At 42.6% G+C, this 17,849-nt stretch overlaps 1 protein-coding gene across 8 annotated transcripts in view; it reads right to left on the bottom strand.

Annotated features, from left to right (window-relative positions):
• ITPR2 (inositol 1,4,5-trisphosphate receptor type 2) overlaps nucleotides 1-17,849 on the bottom strand; it is a 352,451-nt gene that overhangs the window by 38,360 nt on the left and 296,242 nt on the right. For all 8 annotated transcript variants that reach the window (XM_053252991.1, XM_053252992.1, XM_053252990.1 and 5 more), the window contains 5 exons: nucleotides 13,983-14,158; nucleotides 9,002-9,166; nucleotides 2,474-2,669; nucleotides 816-908; nucleotides 161-291 (listed from right to left, as the gene is read on the bottom strand). In XM_053252991.1, the coding sequence (XP_053108966.1) occupies nucleotides 161-291; nucleotides 816-908; nucleotides 2,474-2,669; nucleotides 9,002-9,166; nucleotides 13,983-14,158 (761 nt within the window). The remainder of the gene's footprint in view (nucleotides 1-160; nucleotides 292-815; nucleotides 909-2,473; nucleotides 2,670-9,001; nucleotides 9,167-13,982; nucleotides 14,159-17,849) is intronic.

Below are 17,849 nucleotides of genomic sequence, written 5' to 3' on the forward strand. Positions count from 1 at the left end.
TGAGTGAAACAAGTAGGATTTGGTCTGAGATTTACAGTACTCTGATGCAATAATCTTCTATTAATCCCTACCCCACCACCCACAAGTTGCCTGTGCACATTGGCTGACATCCTAAGGGTAGACATGAAGCTACATCACACACTGTACGTGAAATCCTTACATCTTTGGAAGGCTTTCGAAGCACATCGCCAACTCCACCACCATTCCTCAGGCCTTGGTTCAAAACTGTCACAATACACATTAGCAGAGTGTCACATGTCCTCTCAATCCCATCCTCATCAGCTTCTTCACCTGTGGATGTGATAAATATTTATACTCAGGGTTCTACTAAGCATCTACGAAGGGCAGAACTAAATGATTCAGAGAACATGTAATTGCTGCCAAAACCAGCAGGCCCACCTCTTCTGTTCTACTAATGTCTGGTAGAAGAAAGAATGACATCACCATATTAAGAGTTGCTCCATCCATGCAAGCAGTGGCCAATGAAGTCAATGTAATGATGTTGCATCACATGTTTCCTTTTAGTGAGCACCCAATACATGTCAGATATCCTGTGTTTTCTATACTATTTTCATAGAGACAAATACATGCCTGCATAGAGAAGAAGCTCCACCATATATTGTACATGAAATACTTACTTTTTTTGTAAGGCTTGTGGAGCACATCTTCTATTCTGCCACCATCCCTCCAGCCTTGGTTCAATACAACACAATGCACATTAGAAGTGGGATGGGGCAAAGATTGGACAAGGAGGTACAGGGCATTCTCCATATCATCTAGTCCTTGTAGACATATCTTGTGGACATTCTACTAACCTGATTTTATAGCTGGTATTGTTGTAGAGCAGTTCTCACTTGCACATGTTTCCAGCATTGTTGTTAAAGTTGTAGTAGGCACTGTATCACTGTCTGACAGAACATAAAGCAAAGTGTTGACAGAGGCTGATTTACTGCAAAAGTATATGCAAAGAACACTATTACTACTATTACTACTATGACGACGACGAATATTTATATACTGCTCTTCAACCAAAGTTCTCAAAGCAGTTTGAGAAGGTCATTACCTGTTCCTCCTCCACCGCACTGCTTTTCTGGGCAACGCGGCATTTTGGAAAGTGAGTGTTCCACCAGGAAAAGAGATGGGGCAGCAGAGGAGCAGGTAAGGACCTGCTTACCTGGTTTTTAAAGGAATCAATCCCCACCTTTCCTAAGGCGACACTGAAGCAGTTCAGACACATCTCTAATTAAGACAGTGAAGTGCTCAAAATTTCACATTTTGAATCCAATTCTGGGTATTGTTCACTTGAAAAAAAAAATACAAATTCAAATTCATTGCAAATTCTTTGGATCAATGTCCTTTAATAATTTTTACTACTGTATATAGCTTGAATATTTGGTATTGCTATACTCCTGATTTCCTTTTTACCACTATTAGCTTTAAATCAAAAAATTGAAATATAGGAAATTAACTGAAAGTTAAACTCCTTTGAATATTTGTTCCAGCATTGATTAAATTAATAAATATCAGAATTACTCTGATATTTACTCATTTAATAATTACTCATTTAATGCAGGCAGAAACAAAGAAATGAGGAAGAAGCCTAAAGCAATTGCAGAAACGAAGATATCAATGTTTCACATTTACAATATATCACAGGCATTTCATCACTGTTTCTCCTTAAATTAAAGAACTGACATCAAACAGAGCTTCATCTAGTTAGGTCGAAATATATTCAAAGCTAGAAACAACTGTCAGATATAAAAATAATGTCAGTTTTAAAAACCATTAAATTATTCACAAAGGCTGACAAGGAGGACACTGAGCTGATGGGTCTTCTTCTTGAATCTAGAATACTTAAGAGTTTTCAAGGATGAAAACACTGTTTGATGCTCATTTGTAAATATGTATGGAGTTGAGTAAAACACTAATTTAACATTTCCAAAGCAAGTAAATGACTTATATATCAGCTTTATTTTATCAAACACCTATTTTGCCCTGTGCATCACAAATTATTTACTGCATTACGTTTCTGCAAAAAAGGGTTTGAAGGAACAAAGTTGGCAAAATGATACGACCCAAATAATATTCCATTGAGGTCATTCACAAAATCAAAAACCATGTTCTATCCGGGTTTGGGAGCTGTGTGTGTTCTGAATTTTTGGTTGTGTGGAAGCAAAGTAGGAGGAAAAGCTACCCAGGTTTTCCTCCTACTTTGCTTCCACACAGTCACTTCTACCCAAGTATCTTTCCTACCTTGCTTCCACACAACCAAAAATTGGGAGTACACACAGCTCCCAAACCCAGGTAGAACACAGTTTTTGATTGTGAGAATGACCTCATTATCTTACAAGAATTATTCACCTGATCTCACTGGACCAGTGACAACTCTGAACTGGATTCACTACATCAGAGTAGAATCCAGGGGGATTATGCTTTGTTGGTAAGGATTATGCTTTGTTGGTAAGAGCAATACCTGCAATAGATGTTTTATTTTTCAGTCTTTCCACCTCCATAATGAAGTCATCTTTCAAGAACAAGAACCCAATAATAGAGAAGAGGTATACAAGGATGAGAGCTAATACTGCAGTCAGGATAATGGAGCGCCCATTCCGTGTAACACTTTTAATGACATTCAACAAAGTCTCCTCTCTGTATACTAAATCAAATAACTGGGAGAAAAGAACACAACAATTAAGATAAATACAATGGAGCTTGTTGCTCCTTTATTCTACCGAAACCAAGAAATGTACTAGAACACTGGTTTGCAAACGGTTTCCCAGGGATCCCTGGCGTCCTTGGAAGCATAATATGTCCTCAATGAGAAGATGAAAAATGGTGGACAATTCCCAAGGTTAATAACAGGTGTGATAGCAATTTTTGTTGGGAATGGAGCACAGAAGCAAAGGGTTAAATACCTCCTCACAACATGTCACAGTCTTGATCACCCCTCCCACCCACAGTTGCTATTTAACCTTTTTTAAAACAATGTATTCAGTGTAACATGAAGTTTGGCCTACTGGGGGTGTGTGTGTGTGTGTAGAAAGTGTGTTGAAATAAGAAATATCTAAAATGAAGGTGTCAAGCAAGATTAGGGATCTTTAGTATTTCCACTATGCAAAGACTGAGTAGCTAACTAAATAATGTTTACAGTTACTACTGAAACAGGAATGATTCATTGCCAACTTGTGTGCAAGAGTCAGTGAGTACATCCTCCTTCAACTGAGTGCTCTAAGAATTATATCTTTAAAATCATTTTTGGCAATCAGCAGATATGAAGAAAGAGAATATACAGGAGAGCCTATGTATTCGCAGGGGTTCTGTCCGCTGCTATTGTGGAATGGAAACCGTGAATTTGAAGGCATCGGGGCAATGGGGTCACAGGGGTTAGGTTCCTGGAAGTCGGGGAAATGTTACAAAAAAGAGGGAAATGGCCCTTAAAATGCTGGGGGGGGAGTGGCCTACCATGATCCATGGGTCCCCAGGAGCACAGCAATGCCCTCCAATAGCAAAATATTGGCTGAAAATCAGGGTTCCTTGCCTTTCTTCCTGCAAAGGGAGCCATTTTGAGGCTTCCCATCTCCGGAGGTAATTTCCAGACATCTCCAATATGTGAAAATACGTGAACATTAACCCCTTAGTTGACAATTTCTTTTGCATATACCAAGGTCGAGTGCCAATTCCCTGACTGTGGATATATGAAACCATGGATATGGAGCCCGCGATTAACGAGGTTCTCCTGTATCTATTAATGACAAATGAGATATGGCCCTTTGCTCACATATTTCCAAGACACTCCCATTAGGGCCAAAATGTAGTTAGTATCTTTAGAATCTTAAGCTTCATTCTGTTAAAATATGTTCCTAGCCCTCACCGTTGCTGAAAATATTTTGAAGGCTTTATGAATCTTGAACAAACTAACTAAATGAATGCACAAACTGGGAGGCGAAGTCCTGTGTGTGAAAGCTTAGATCTTAAAACAAACTGTAATGTCTTAGTAAACAGAAAAACTAGAAAACAAGAAAATATTTTGAAGTGCCTTGAAAATTTCATTTGAGAGGGAAGTTGTTTTCTAAGAGCTTGCAGCAGAAAGGCAGTGAGCAATTGTGTCCCATTATATGTATAAATAGCCTTCCTCTAAAGTGCGCATGCTAACATCTCACAATCTCTAAAGAAAGAACTGATTCTCAAGTGGTCTGCTGCTTTACAGAAGGTTCTGGAACATCTCTGACTGTAAATGAGCACATTAAAAGGAGGCTGGATAGAGTGAGTCAAAGAAGAAGCAATTCCATACACTCCTCAAGGGATTTGTTTCTGTTCCTTTTTAAACGGATGACAAAAGAGTTCTAATCATATCATAGCTGAGTGTGTAACAGGTTAGAGCCTATTTACAATTACAATATTATGAATGAATCATGGGTGCCTGAAATACAGAAACAGCCACAGCAAAACAGGCAAGCTGATTTGGATTTATTTATGGTAAGAGAAGGAGCAGTTTCAATTGCTGAAGCTAGTTGGATCCCAGGCATTACTAAGGAAGCAGCCAGGCTGCTCTGTTGCTTGTGCCAGGCAGTCCCTACCATTTTCCTTGCTACCAGCCACAGGTGCTATGGCTGCAAGGGGTGGGGAAGGGGACTTGCCTCCCCACTGCCCTATCTAGAGCCACAGAATTACTCTTATATGCAACAACTAAGCCACTGCAAGGGCTGAGACCATTGACATTGTAACAACATCAGGGATAGGCTGCACCAACTGCACCAACAATGGGCTGCGTCAAATGCAGCAGCATTACTAATAGCAGGAGCAATACTTGTCAGATCCTATGATTTGCTCATAGGATCAGAACAGAAGTCACTACTTATTTCTCAAACCTCTACAAAGCTTCTACTTACAAGGAAATGACTTGCTTGACAATGCACCCCTGCGTCATGCATCTGCTTCAGAAACCTCTGTGCGCTACTGAAGATCCTGGAGCCTCTTCTGTTATTATTATTTATAATATTTATACATCACTTTTCAACAGAAAAGCGCTTTACATAGCAAAAGAAACAAGAAAATAGTTCTAGGGTATACTGTCAATTCACACAGAGAGGTCATTTACACTATGAGGCTTCGAGCAGTGTGAAGAGCCTAAAGTGGGTTTGCAGGGAGATCAGGTTTGACCCACTCTCCCAGCAGATGACCACTCAGTTGTCCCTGTGTGACCGGATTGGCTGCCCAGACAGTTACCGGCTCCATCATTGAGGTGGTGTGAGTGGCGGGTTTGGGGTGCCTTCCGGCCCCCAGAAATCCCTGAAAGCACTGCACAAGTGTGCAGTACCTTCTGGGGAGCCTCCTGATGCCGGGAGGCTTGTTGTAGCCTCCCCATTGGGGGGCTACACATGAGTCATGCGGCGCAAAACTGTGCCACACTGACACACAATCACTTAACCTGCTTAAACCCAGGTTAAGAGGCGGGCTACCCAGGAGTGTTTGCCACCGAGCCACCGCTGGGAGTCACGCAGCTCCTATTGGTTCTCATGCGCAGCTAAAATTGGACTGGGCACCCCTAGCCCAATTTTAGTCATGCATGACAATAGCCTCAATGTGTTCTACTGGGGTTTTGGAGCTGTGTGTGCTTCCAAATTCTGGTTGTGTGGAAGCAAGGTGGGAGGAAAACCTTGGTCGCTATTCCTCCTACTTTGCTTCTACACAATCACTTCTATCTAGGTTTTCTTTCTACCTTGCTTCCACACAACTGGAAATTGGGAATACACACAGCTCCCAAACCTGGGGAGAACACAATTTTTGATAGTGTGAATGACCTCTGAGTGTCTCCTGGGCCTCACCATTGTCCTCTGAGAACCAATAGTGCACCCAAACTCAACTACAGCTACACAATTCAAGTGAAGACTGGTAGTGTTGGATGAGCAGCCTTTCAGGGAAGTTTGTTATTGGTCTTCACTTTGAAGAACTTGGAGAACTTTTCAGATAATATAGATAGAACAGAGAGAGAGACAGGCAGGCAGACTAAAGTCAACTTGCTTTAGGCCCATGGATACAGTTCTTCATTGCTTTTGGCTTGTATTGCTCTGATATATGCCACTTTGCATTTCAGCTCTACTTCACAGTGCACATTAAAATATATTTAAGAGATTGAAATTAGCCACAGAGAAATCAACAAATAAATTTATACCAAAGGCAGAGCTGCACAAATGTCCAGTTTTGCTACCATAACACAATCTCTATTCTAGCAATGCAAAATTTCTCTTTTGTGACGTTGGATCCCTCAGAGCTGCATTTGATCCCTCTGAATTGGGCAATGATAGGCCTGTCTCCAACCTCCCATGGTTGGGCAAGGTGATCGAGAGGGTGGTGGCATCTCAGCTCCAGGCTGTCATGAAGGAAGTGGATTATCTAGACCCATTTCAAACTGGCTTTCAGGTAGGCTATGGGGTTGAGATGGCCTTGGTTGGCCTGTTGGATGATTTCCAGTTAGGAATTGACAGGGTGAGTGTGACTCTGTTGATCCTTTTGGAGCTCTTGGCGGCTTTCAATACCTTTGACCATGGTATCCTTCTGGGGTGCCTGAAGGGGTTGGTAGTGGGAGGCACGGCTTTGCAGTGGTTCCGCTCCTACCTGCCGGGTAGATTCTAGATGGTGTCGCTTGGAGACTGTTGCTCTTCAAAACAAGAGCTCTGGTATGGAGTCCCGCAAGGCTCCAAACTGTCTCCAATGCTTTTTAACATCTACATGAAACTGCTGGGAGCGATCTTCAGAGGATTTGGTGCAGGGTGTTATCAGTATGCTGATGACACCCAAATCTATTTCCCCATGTCAACATCATCAGGAGAAGGCATAACCTCCCTAAATGCCTGCCTGGAGGCGGCAGTGGACTGGATGAGGGAGAACAAACTGAGGCTGGATCCAAGTAAGATGGAGGTACTCATTTTGGAAGTCAAGACTTAGGAAGTGGTTTAGATCTGCCAGTTCTGGTCATGGTTGCATTTCCTTGGAAAGAGCAGGTACGTAGTCTAGGAGTACTTCTGGACTCAAACCTCTCCCTGATTTCTCAGGTTGAGGCAGTGGCCAGGAGTGCTTTCTATCAGCTTCGGCTGATTCACCCATTTCTGGAGATAAATTACCTTAAATCACCCATTTCTGGAGATAAATTACCTTAAATCAGTGATGCATACGCTGGTAACATCCAGACTTGACTACTGCAATGAGCTCTACGTTGGGCTGCCTTTGTATGTAGTTTGTAAACTGCAGTTAGTACAGAATGCAGCAGCCAGGCTGGTCTCCAGGGTTGCCCGAAGAGACCATTTTATAATAATTACACTGGCTGCCAATATGTTTCCAGGTGAAATACAAGGTGCTGGTTATTACCTATAAAGCCCTAATCGGCTTGGGTCCAAGGTATTTAAGAGAGCACCTTCTTCTTCATCAACCCCACCACCTTTTAAGATCAACTGGGGAGGTCCGGTCATGGTTGCCACCAGCTTGGTTGGTGGCGACTTGAAACCAGGCCTTTTCTAGCATTGCCCCGGGACTCTGGAATGTGCTTCCTAACGAAATTAGAGTTCCCCCTTCTCTGAATGTTTTAAAGAAGGACCTAAAGATATACCTGTTTAGTCAGGCATTTAGTTTATAGATTTACAGCTTTGGTTTTAGAGTTTTTATTGTATTTTAAATTGTTTTAATTATGTTAATGTTTTAATTGGTTTTATATTGTGAACTGCCCAGGGTCAATTTCCAGGGTTGCTTTTAAGGCGCAAATTGTGGCTCAGTTCAGACGTACAAGTTAATTGGACTCAAGCATGGCCTAAGTTTCAATTCTTAACTCCAAATTGCATCGCAGACGTTCACCAAAAAATGGGCCGTCAAATTCCAGTTGAAGAAGAGGGGAGCCCCTCCCTGCTGCCTAGCTGCCGAGGCACATTCCTGCCACCTCTATGATTGGAGACTGGAATAGGCATGAAACCATGGTTATAGTTGAGTCAGCATTTGGGCGTAACACTTAGGTGGCAAAACCTCAGTTGTTGGCAGTGAAACTTAGAGATATCCAAAGGTTCCAACTGGAGTTTGGCGAGGCAATCCGGAGTTAGCTTTTGGCCTATAACTGTGGTTTCGCGTGTTCGAACATACTACAGTTACAAACTTAGCCAGCTATAACTGTGGTTATCCTGCACATCTGAACTCAGCCATTATGTTCTACAAAGGGATACATTCTCTAAACAGAGATGAAGAATACAGATAAGTTGATCTGGTCTGAGTTCTTTTTAAAAGAAGAAAGACAGAATATGAGTTCAAAGAATAACGTAAATTATTATATTACTAGAAATTATCACAATAATAATTATAAAATATATACATATAAGATTTAAAGCTGTGATCTACAATCCATTTAAGTCCAGAACAGTCCTACAAAAGGAACTGCTGAGGGGACTTTAACCCTTGTAAATTCATAAGAGCCACTTCACATATAATCTTAATGTCATGTCACCTAAACATCTAGCATGTGAATGTGTCCAGGTCAGGTGTGCAAATACATGTATCACATAGGTACATGAACAAGGGAGTCAGAATTGGCTGCCATTCTCTGAAGGGTGTATACAAAGTCAGGATTCCTGCTGCATCATGTGTGGAATGGGAATTATGATGATCTCACATCTACAGCTACTCCCAATGGTCTAGTGGCACTATATGCCACAAAGCGGTAGCTTCACATGAGTTTCAGGAACTGCCTATGACCAGCCACCCAGGCCCAGAGGTGCTCTTACCCCTGGACTTCGGGGCTGAAGTCCAGGGCCTCCACAGCCCCTCGGGGCCCCCAAATCCTCTTTAGTCTGTCCCAGGTGGTGTAGTCACCCAGTGGAGCATGATGATGCTTAACTGTGCAGGGGACAGGGGGGCCTCCAAAGGGCTTTAGGTCCAGGCTCCAAAATTACCTAGGTGCACCTCTGCTCAGGCGACTGCATTTTTTATTTTGGTAATGTCTGTTCCTCTCCAAGGATGCACTCACCAGGAAGCTGTAAAAGAATTCATGCACACAGAGGCCCAGCATGCAGACAAGGACATAGGCAACATGGTAGAGAAACGCCATGTCCATGATGACAGCTCTGTATCCACGAGTAAACGTGCCACGATTCCCAACAAAGCTTACCAAAAATACAATCTTGTTGCAAAGCTAGAGGGAGCAAAACAGACAGAAAAAAATATTACTGTTTCAAAAACATGAACCATACCTCTTTACAAAACCTTATTAAACAAGGGAGAACATTTATCAAGAACAGTTTATGATAATGTGTAAAGCCATCATGTTTTTATCTTGTATAGCTCCCTTATAATATATGCTTCTTGTTTGTATAACCTCCATATCACAAAGACCTCTGTAGTACTTCAAGCTGAACAATGAACACTGTTTTATTCAAAGGGAGCTATAATGCAATTGCTGTTATAAAATGTAAAATAAAAACATAATTGAGAGAAAAATAGTTGGTGCCTAATATTATTCCAGTTTTAAAGATAAGCACACCTGGGCCTGCTGAGCAGTCTGGGGACCTTCATGTATAACCTTCTTGAATAAAGGATAAGGGGTGTGCGTGGAATCAGATTGCCTGGACCAGATTCAAGCCATCCTTGGTGGCTTGGGCTTGAGCAAGCCTGGACTCGGTCCAGTCCAGCCATCGGGCCAGCTTGATGGCCTTGACAGGTATACTTGTAAAGGGGAATCCGCAGCCACCCATACGAGGCCCAAAATGGTCACTTGGGAGGCCGATGGGGGGGGGATATAAAGAGCCCCTGCCCCCTTCACTGTTGCAACAGCTGCGGCTGCTGTCCTGGCCACTACTGTGGCTTGATTTAAATAGTTGCCGGATTCCCCTTTGCAAGTATACACGTTGAGCTGGCTCGCCCGCAGACCGACAACCCTCAGTTTGATTTGAAGGCAAGCCTTCAAACCGAGCCAGCTCAGTTCTGAGCCGGCTCGCACATCCCTATAAATGATGTGACAGAGATGTGGTAAATGAAGGGAATATTAAAATCATTGTACTTGTTTTGGAATTTGCAGCATGTGACTTTATTAAGACTACCTCGATACTTTTATTTAACCATTATGATATGCAGACAGAGTGTTAGGATATGGACAGTTGAGATTCAGGTTCATCTCCCCACTCAGCCATGTAGCTCACTGGATGGTCTTCAGTAAATCACTATCTTAGCCAAACCTACCTCTCAAAGTGAAGATAAAGGTCGGGGGGGGGGCATGCACACCATTATTCATCTTATTATTAGGCTCAAATGATCTCTCTGTCTTCTCCCACATGGGTAGGAAAGCAACTGGGGGATGTGTGATATATTTTGTGCAGACAAATAGGAAGAGGAATTAATAACTTCCCCCACTCCATCCTCAATTCCCAAATTTCAGTCTAACAGGGCTGCTTTTCATTTTAAAAACCCCATTAAATGCTTTTCATTTAAAAATTCCCCATTAAACACTGCGAGGGGAAACACAGAAATGCCTGTCACATGTAGTAAATCACAAAAAATGTTGTGAATATACTGCTTTTAATACTGCAGTGAATATACTGTTTTTTGAAGAAACACTTCTTCAAGCAGTCCCCACCCATCCCCCACAAAAAGAATAATAATATGGAAATTATGGTTGCCTGTCCCCAGAGAGCTCACAGTCTAAAACAAAACTCAGACACCAGTAACAGTCACTAGAAGAATTCTGTGCTGGGGTTGAATAGGAATAGTTGCTTATTAATAACAATAATAGTCTGGCTTTGGTAGTAGTGTGCACTACAATCCACAACCCAGATTAGCCCTGGTAATACAATTGGTAGTAAAGAAATGTATTGAATGAATGAATGAATGAATGAATACTATAAGCTATTTTAAAAAAATCTAAATGCATTTAGTTCTGCTTAATTAGATTGAGGACTTGGTGGTTCGTTAAAAAAAAAAATATTTAACAGCATTTTTGCCCATTTCCTTTGGTCCCTCAGTGTAACTTAAAAAGCTAAAGGTTACTCTTAGCTCTAATAAGCTCCATTCTTGTGCCTCTGTATCATTAATGTTTGCCTGGTTCCAAATTGCAAACAATGTCAACATGAAATATATCTTTGGAGTGATAATTTCCCTGATGTCGCTATAAAATGTACATAGTTACCACACAATATATGTCTATGGAGCTTGCAAAATATTAAGATTTCTTTTATGCCATACAAGTAAAGAACGGAGATCCCACATTGAGTGTGGAATAGGCTCAGTGCTTCTGTATGTGAAAGTGGAAAATCAAACAATGTTATGATGAAAATAACATCAGATGGCAACAGATCTTTTGTTCTTGTACTGATTTTATTTATTCTTCTTCTACTGTAAGTAGATATGATTCTGGGATTTTGCTGAGGTCACTGCCAAGAGGTCTTTTTTAAATTTTAGCTTGACTTTCAATGATCCAGACCTTTCAGCTATAACCAATAGATTGGTCCTCCCAAGGCCCAAGTTTCTTTCTTGTTTCTGGTAGAGGTTTCTATACTTCTGCTACAGAGATGGAAAATTCAATAAAATGAAACCAGCTGAGACTCACACACAGTCCAGAGATCCCTATGACAACTGGTCCCACAGATAAACCTTGCCAATCGTTTGTTAAGCCCAGGCTCCCAGTTTAATCTTATCTAGGCATAGTCCTAAAACTGCTTAGGAAGCTAGAATGCTGCTGCCTGATTTGTAGACTCAGAGGAATCTCTCAGCTTCATGTTGGTAAGGTTGTCAGGTCGCAAGTTGGACATTTGTCTTTAGCTTTACATCTATCAGAGACATGGGAGACAACCAGTTCCCACTTGATTACCCCAGACCTTTCATCTGCTCTTTCCGCAGCCTGTTGAGGTAAAGACAGTTAAGAACATAAGAACAGCCCTGCTGGATCAGGGCCAAGGCCCATCTAGTCCAGCATCCTGTTTCACACTGTGGCCCACCAGATGCCCCTTGAAGCCTACAGGCAGGAGTTGAAGGCATGCCCTCTCTCCTGCTGTTACTCCCCTGCAACTGGTACTCAGAGGCATCCTGCCTTTGAGACTGAAGGTGGCCTATAGCCCTCCAACTAGTAGCCAATGATAGACCTCTCCTAAATGAAGTTATCCAAACCCCTCTTAAAGCCATCCAGGTTGTTGGCTGTCACCACATCTTGTGGCAGACAATTCCACTATTTGATTATGCATTGTGTAAAAAAGTACTTCCGTTGGTACTGAATTTCCTGGCAATCAATTTCATGGGATGACCTCTGGTTCTAGTGTTATGTGAGAGGGAGAAGAATTTATCTCTATCCACTTTCTCCACAACATGCATGATTTTATAGGCCTCTATCATGTCTCCTCGCAGTCATCTTTTTTCTAAACTAAATAGCCCCAGGTGTTGTAGCCTTGCCTCATAAGGAAGGTGTTCTAGGCCCCTGATCATCTTGGTTGCCCTCTTCTGCACCTTTTCCAGTTCTACAATGTCCTTTTTTAGATGTGGTGACCAGAATTGTATGCAGTACTCCAGGTGTGGCCGCATCACAGATTTGTATAAGGGCATTATAATATTAGCAGTTTTATTTTCAATCCCCTTCCTAATGAACCCTAGCATGGAGTCGGCTTTTTTCACAGCTGCCACACACTGAGTCGACACTTTCAACAAGCTGTCCACCATCACCCCAAGATCCCTCTCCTGGTCATTCACTGACAGCTCAGATCCCATCAACGTATACTTGTAGTTGGGTTTTTCGTCGCAATGTGCATCACTTTACACTTCCCAACACTGAACCGCATTTGCCATTTTGTTGCCCACTCACCCAGTCTGGAGAGACCCTTCTGGAGTTCCTCACAATCTGTTTTGGATTTCACTACCCTAAAGGGTTTGGTGTCATCTGCACATTTGGCCACCTCGCTGCTTACCCCTACTTCTAGATTATTATTAATAAATTAAAAAGCACCAGTCCCAGTACAGATTCCTGGGGGACCCCACTTCTTACTTCCCTCCATTGTGAAAACTCTCCATTTATACATATCCTCTGTTTATACCCCCTCTGTATACATACCAGTTAGCAATCCATACATGTACCTGTCCCCTTATCCCATGACTTCTAAGTTTTCTTAGTTTCCAGGTATGACACACAGGAGTGGAGAATAGAAAGGGATGAAAAAGGACCAGGAGAAAAGGGAGTGAGAGAAGCTGTGGTGTTTTGTTTCTCTGCTTTACTGGTTGATTTAAAGAATAAATATCTGGGTTGTAACCTGGTAACCAAATATGTTGGAAAACAGGGCCTTAACAAGGCTTGGAGGCCACCCCCTGTGCAGACATAGTGTTGCAATGGTGCTGGAGAGGGAAGCATTTCTGGTCCGGATTGCCACTTTTATTTTTGACTGTCTTATGTTGACATCTTGGTAGGTTGGTGGGCACATGGAGGTGTCAACTATGCCAAGAGCAGCCTTAATAGACAGAGCAGCTTCCTTATATGAACATAGGAACAACCCTGCCAGATCAGGCCCAAGGCCTATCTTGGCCAGCATCCTGTGTCACACAGTGGCTCACCAGATACCTCTGGGAAGCCCACAGAAAAGAGCAGAGGGCATTCATTGTCCATTCAGTGGCTCCATGGATGATCTGGCAGTTCTTTAGATCCCATGCAAGCCAGTGAGAACTACATCATAGCTTAATTTCCAGGCTTTATCACCTCTTCTAAATCAAACTGATAGGCAATCTGATTTTTCATTATTGAGGGGCAGACAGTTGAAGTGCTATAACAAGGAGGCCTAGGAATGTGGTTGCAGTCCAACCATGTATGCCCTTGCCTTGGTTTAAATTGAAGATAATGAAGTGTGAAATTAAGTAGATTATTGGTACATGCTACCGATCCAGTTTTTCAACTGTGTAAGATGAATGTAGAAAAACAAATAACCAGCCATGTTTATACAGTGTAATATTTTCAAGTCCACTTAAATGGGGTTTAAAGGACTTACATTAGCAGCACCAAGAAGGATCAATGTAGGTCCAAGTCCAATTGTATATATAGATCTGAGCATTACGGACACCAGAAAAGGGCGAATACCAACAGGTTTCGAGAAAAAAAACAGCATAGATGTACAGACGGCCACTGCTATCCAGAGGAGAACTGAAAACAATGGAGAAAGTATGCCTGGAAAAAGAGAAAGGGAAAAAGAAAAGAGGGTTAAATTTGAAGAATTCAAGAACTGCCATTCTAGCCCAAGACCAGTATGGAATCCATATCAATAACATAAGAACAGCCCTGCTGGATCGGGCCCAAGGCCCATCTAGTCCAGCATCCTGTTTCACACAGTGGCCCACCAGTTTGTGAAAACAGGTGAAATAACCTTCCTCCATTCCTCAGGGCAGAAGAGTACTGCTTCCAAAAAGTATAGGGACACTCCAAAGGTCAGGGTCATATGATGGCCCTTCTATCTATCTGTCTATCTAGCTATCACATTTATATTCCGCCCAAACTTTTATCTCTGGGCGGTTAACATAAAACAATTAAAACACATATAAAAAGTTAAAACAATTCAACAATTTAAAATCAATCACAAAATTAAAACCAACAAATTTTAAAAGGCTGGGAAAGCTTGGTTAAAAAGATGGGTTTTCAGATGTTAAAAATTGCCAGAAATGGGGAGGATTGTATCTCAGCAGGGAGTGCATTCCACAGTCTTGGGGCAGCTACCAAGAAGGCCCATCTCTGTGTAGCCATCAGACGAGTTGGTGGTAACTGGAGACAGACCTCCTCAGAAGACCTCAATGGGCGGTGGGGTTCATAGTGAAGAAGACGTTCTCTTGAATACCCAGGGCCTAAGCCATTTAGGGCTTTATAACTAGCACTTTGTATTTTACCCGGAAACCTATTGGTAGCCAGTGTAACTCCATCAGCAAAGGAGCAATGTGGTCTCTCCGAGATGACCCATAGGCCAACCTGGCTACGGCATCCTGAACCAACTGAAGTTTCTGGACTATGTACAAAGGCAGCCCCATGTAGAGTGCATTACAGAAGTCAAGTCTGGAGGTCACCAACAGATGCACCACTGTTTTGAGGTCATTGATCTCAAGAAACGGGCGCAGCTGGCGTATCAGCCAAAGCTGATAGAAAGCACCCCTGGCCACTGCCTCAACCTGAGAAACCAGGGAGATCCTACCCTATTTATGACCCTATCGTATTCGGGCAGAGAACCAAAGGTGTAGTGAAAAGGGCAAGCAAAATGGCAACAAGGCAGGCAGCCAGGACTCTTCTCCTGTACCTTTCACAGAAGCTTCATCTGCAGACATTAACAAGTGATTATGGTTATCCCAAGTTCCTACTCCAAGGAACTGGAGTAGGCCAGGCCAGTCCGTCCCCCCCCCCCCCGGTCATGGGCCAATCCAATAGAGAGGGAATTAAATTCACTTCAGATAAATCTGAAGACATCAACACCTTGTTCTGTGCTAAGCAAATTCATCCAACATTAAACTTGCCTGACATTGGTCCTCTGATGGATCAATCCAGCTTAGTTTCAGAGCATGTGGAAATACAGTCATCCTTCACCAACTGTGAGGCTTCCACTCCTGGAAAATCTCACGGTTGGCAAGCAGTTGAAAAGCACTGAAAACAGGGGGTTAGGGGAATCACAGTCACAAAAAGACTGGAAAAAACCCCAGTTAAAAATAGAAAAAATGCCCCTGACACCGAAAATCACCCCTGACCTGAAATTCGCCCCAAACCCCATATTTCTAAAAGGTTTTGCCAAACCGCAGATATTCAAGTCACGGTTTGCAAGTCCTGCCACAATTTCCCAGTCATGGATAGTCAAAGTTGGCGATGGACGACTGTATTTCAACTGAATGGTTACATCACATGGTTTTATCAAAAAGTGCACAGTTAAAGTCATTTTTTAAGACTGCAGTTGCCAAATGGTAAAGAATAAGTGGTACAACTGAATACAGCATTGGTCCTTCTAGTTAAGTATTGTCTACACAGACTGGCAGTGGCTTCTTCAAGGTTGCAGACAGGAGTCTCTCTCAACCCTATCTTGGAGATGCCAGGGAGGGCACTTGGAACCTTCTGCATGCAAGCATGCAGATGATCTTCCCAGAGCAACCCCATCCTCTGAAGGGAATATCTTGCGGTGCTCACATATAGTCTCCCATTCAAATTCAACCAGGTCAGACCCTGCTTAACAAAGGGGACAATTCATGCTTGCTACCACAAGACCGGCTCTCCTCTCAACTTACTCAGCTTTGCTCAGGAACTTAAGAGAGGAGAGAGGGATACGGCTGGGGACGAAGGGAGGAGATTGCATTTTCTCTCTCTTGTCTTTTCCCTCTCCAGCTCTTGTCCCATTTTCTTCTGTCACTTCACTCAGGTCTTTTGCTCATGCTGTGTGCTGTGCTTGAGAGACTAAATGTGTGGTCAGAGAGAGAAAGAGGAACTACACCACCAGCATGAGCTCTTGATGAGTCAAGTCAGGAGGGGAAAAACCCACCCCCAGCCATGTCTTGGCCTCCAAGGTCAGCTGCAGGTTAAGAACACAAAAAGAACCCCAAAGGATCAGATAATCTATTCTACCAATCTGTTTGCCAGTCTGCCAGGTGCGTCCAAGAAGGACGCACCTGTAGTGCATCCAAGAAGGATGCACCTGTAGTCAGCCAGGTGTGTCCAAGAAGGCCACAAAGGCAAAAATTCTCCCCTGTTGTCTGTTCTAAGCAATTGGTATTCAGAACTTTGGTGCCTTTAGATTTGCCTATGATCGCTAATAGCCACGGATAGACCGGTCCTCCGTAAATGTGTCTGACCACTTTCTAAAACTGCTACATGTCACACACAAATGCAAGCAACAAAAACCCTGATAGCTGAGTGGGGGTGGGGAAAAATATTTTCAGGAGGGAGTGATTTTGAGGGTAGAGGAGTTCCCCCCCCCATCTACCATTTTCCCACAGTAACGTCTCCCCACAAAGTCTGCTCCCTGACCCCTGCAGGGGTTTTTAAAATAGTTGGTTTCCAGGAAAAGCGGATTCCAAAGGTGGCAACTCTAACAACCACCACAAACACAATAAAAAGTATAAATATAGTATATTTCAAGTATACAGTAGTGTTTCACATGTATTATACAGTAATGATGACAACAACTATAAGATAAGGCAGTATTATTATCTCCATATTGCAGACGGGAGTAAAGATCATGCAAGCTGAAGTCCTTGCTTTTGTCATAGCCCAGTGGGAGCAGAAGGAAGAATGTTATACTCTTTCACTGAGAGCTGCAGAGTAGCAAAAGCATGCTCAGTTTAAACTACATTACTAAAGAGATTGGGAAAGGGACATAAATCCTTCCACCTCTAGGTCATAGGTTCATAATGAGTCCAGTTAGCAATGTGACCAGAAGTGACGTTCACCCGATATAGTTCAGCTTCCAGGAGAAACATGTGCTCCTCATTAATACCACCACCTTGGCAACTGCAAACACTCTGATTGACTGGCTCAACTGAGGATTAAAGTGGAGTGGCCTGGAGACTGAACTCTTCTTTCACTCCACATGGAAAAGGAACTCTAGAACTCTTCTTTTCACTCCACATGGGTCCTCTCCAGCTCACTGCTCATGCATGTTGACAAAGCTGCTAAAGAAGAGATTCTGCACTGTAAGCCTTTAGTCTCTAGTAGTCTCATTGTCACAAGCACTCCAAACCCATGAGAAAAACCAAAGGCAAAACAAAATCATCCACACATTTTAGAAAGTATTAGAGCCAGTCAATAAATCCAACAGAATCAAGAACAAAAAGCATGTTTTTCTGGATTGTACCACTTCAAGTAGCAAGGATGGGAGAATTGCATGTCTAAATAACCTTCT

The sequence above is a fragment of the Hemicordylus capensis genome, chromosome 5, assembly GCF_027244095.1.
Source record: "Hemicordylus capensis ecotype Gifberg chromosome 5, rHemCap1.1.pri, whole genome shotgun sequence".
Lineage (NCBI taxonomy): Eukaryota > Metazoa > Chordata > Lepidosauria > Squamata > Cordylidae > Hemicordylus > Hemicordylus capensis.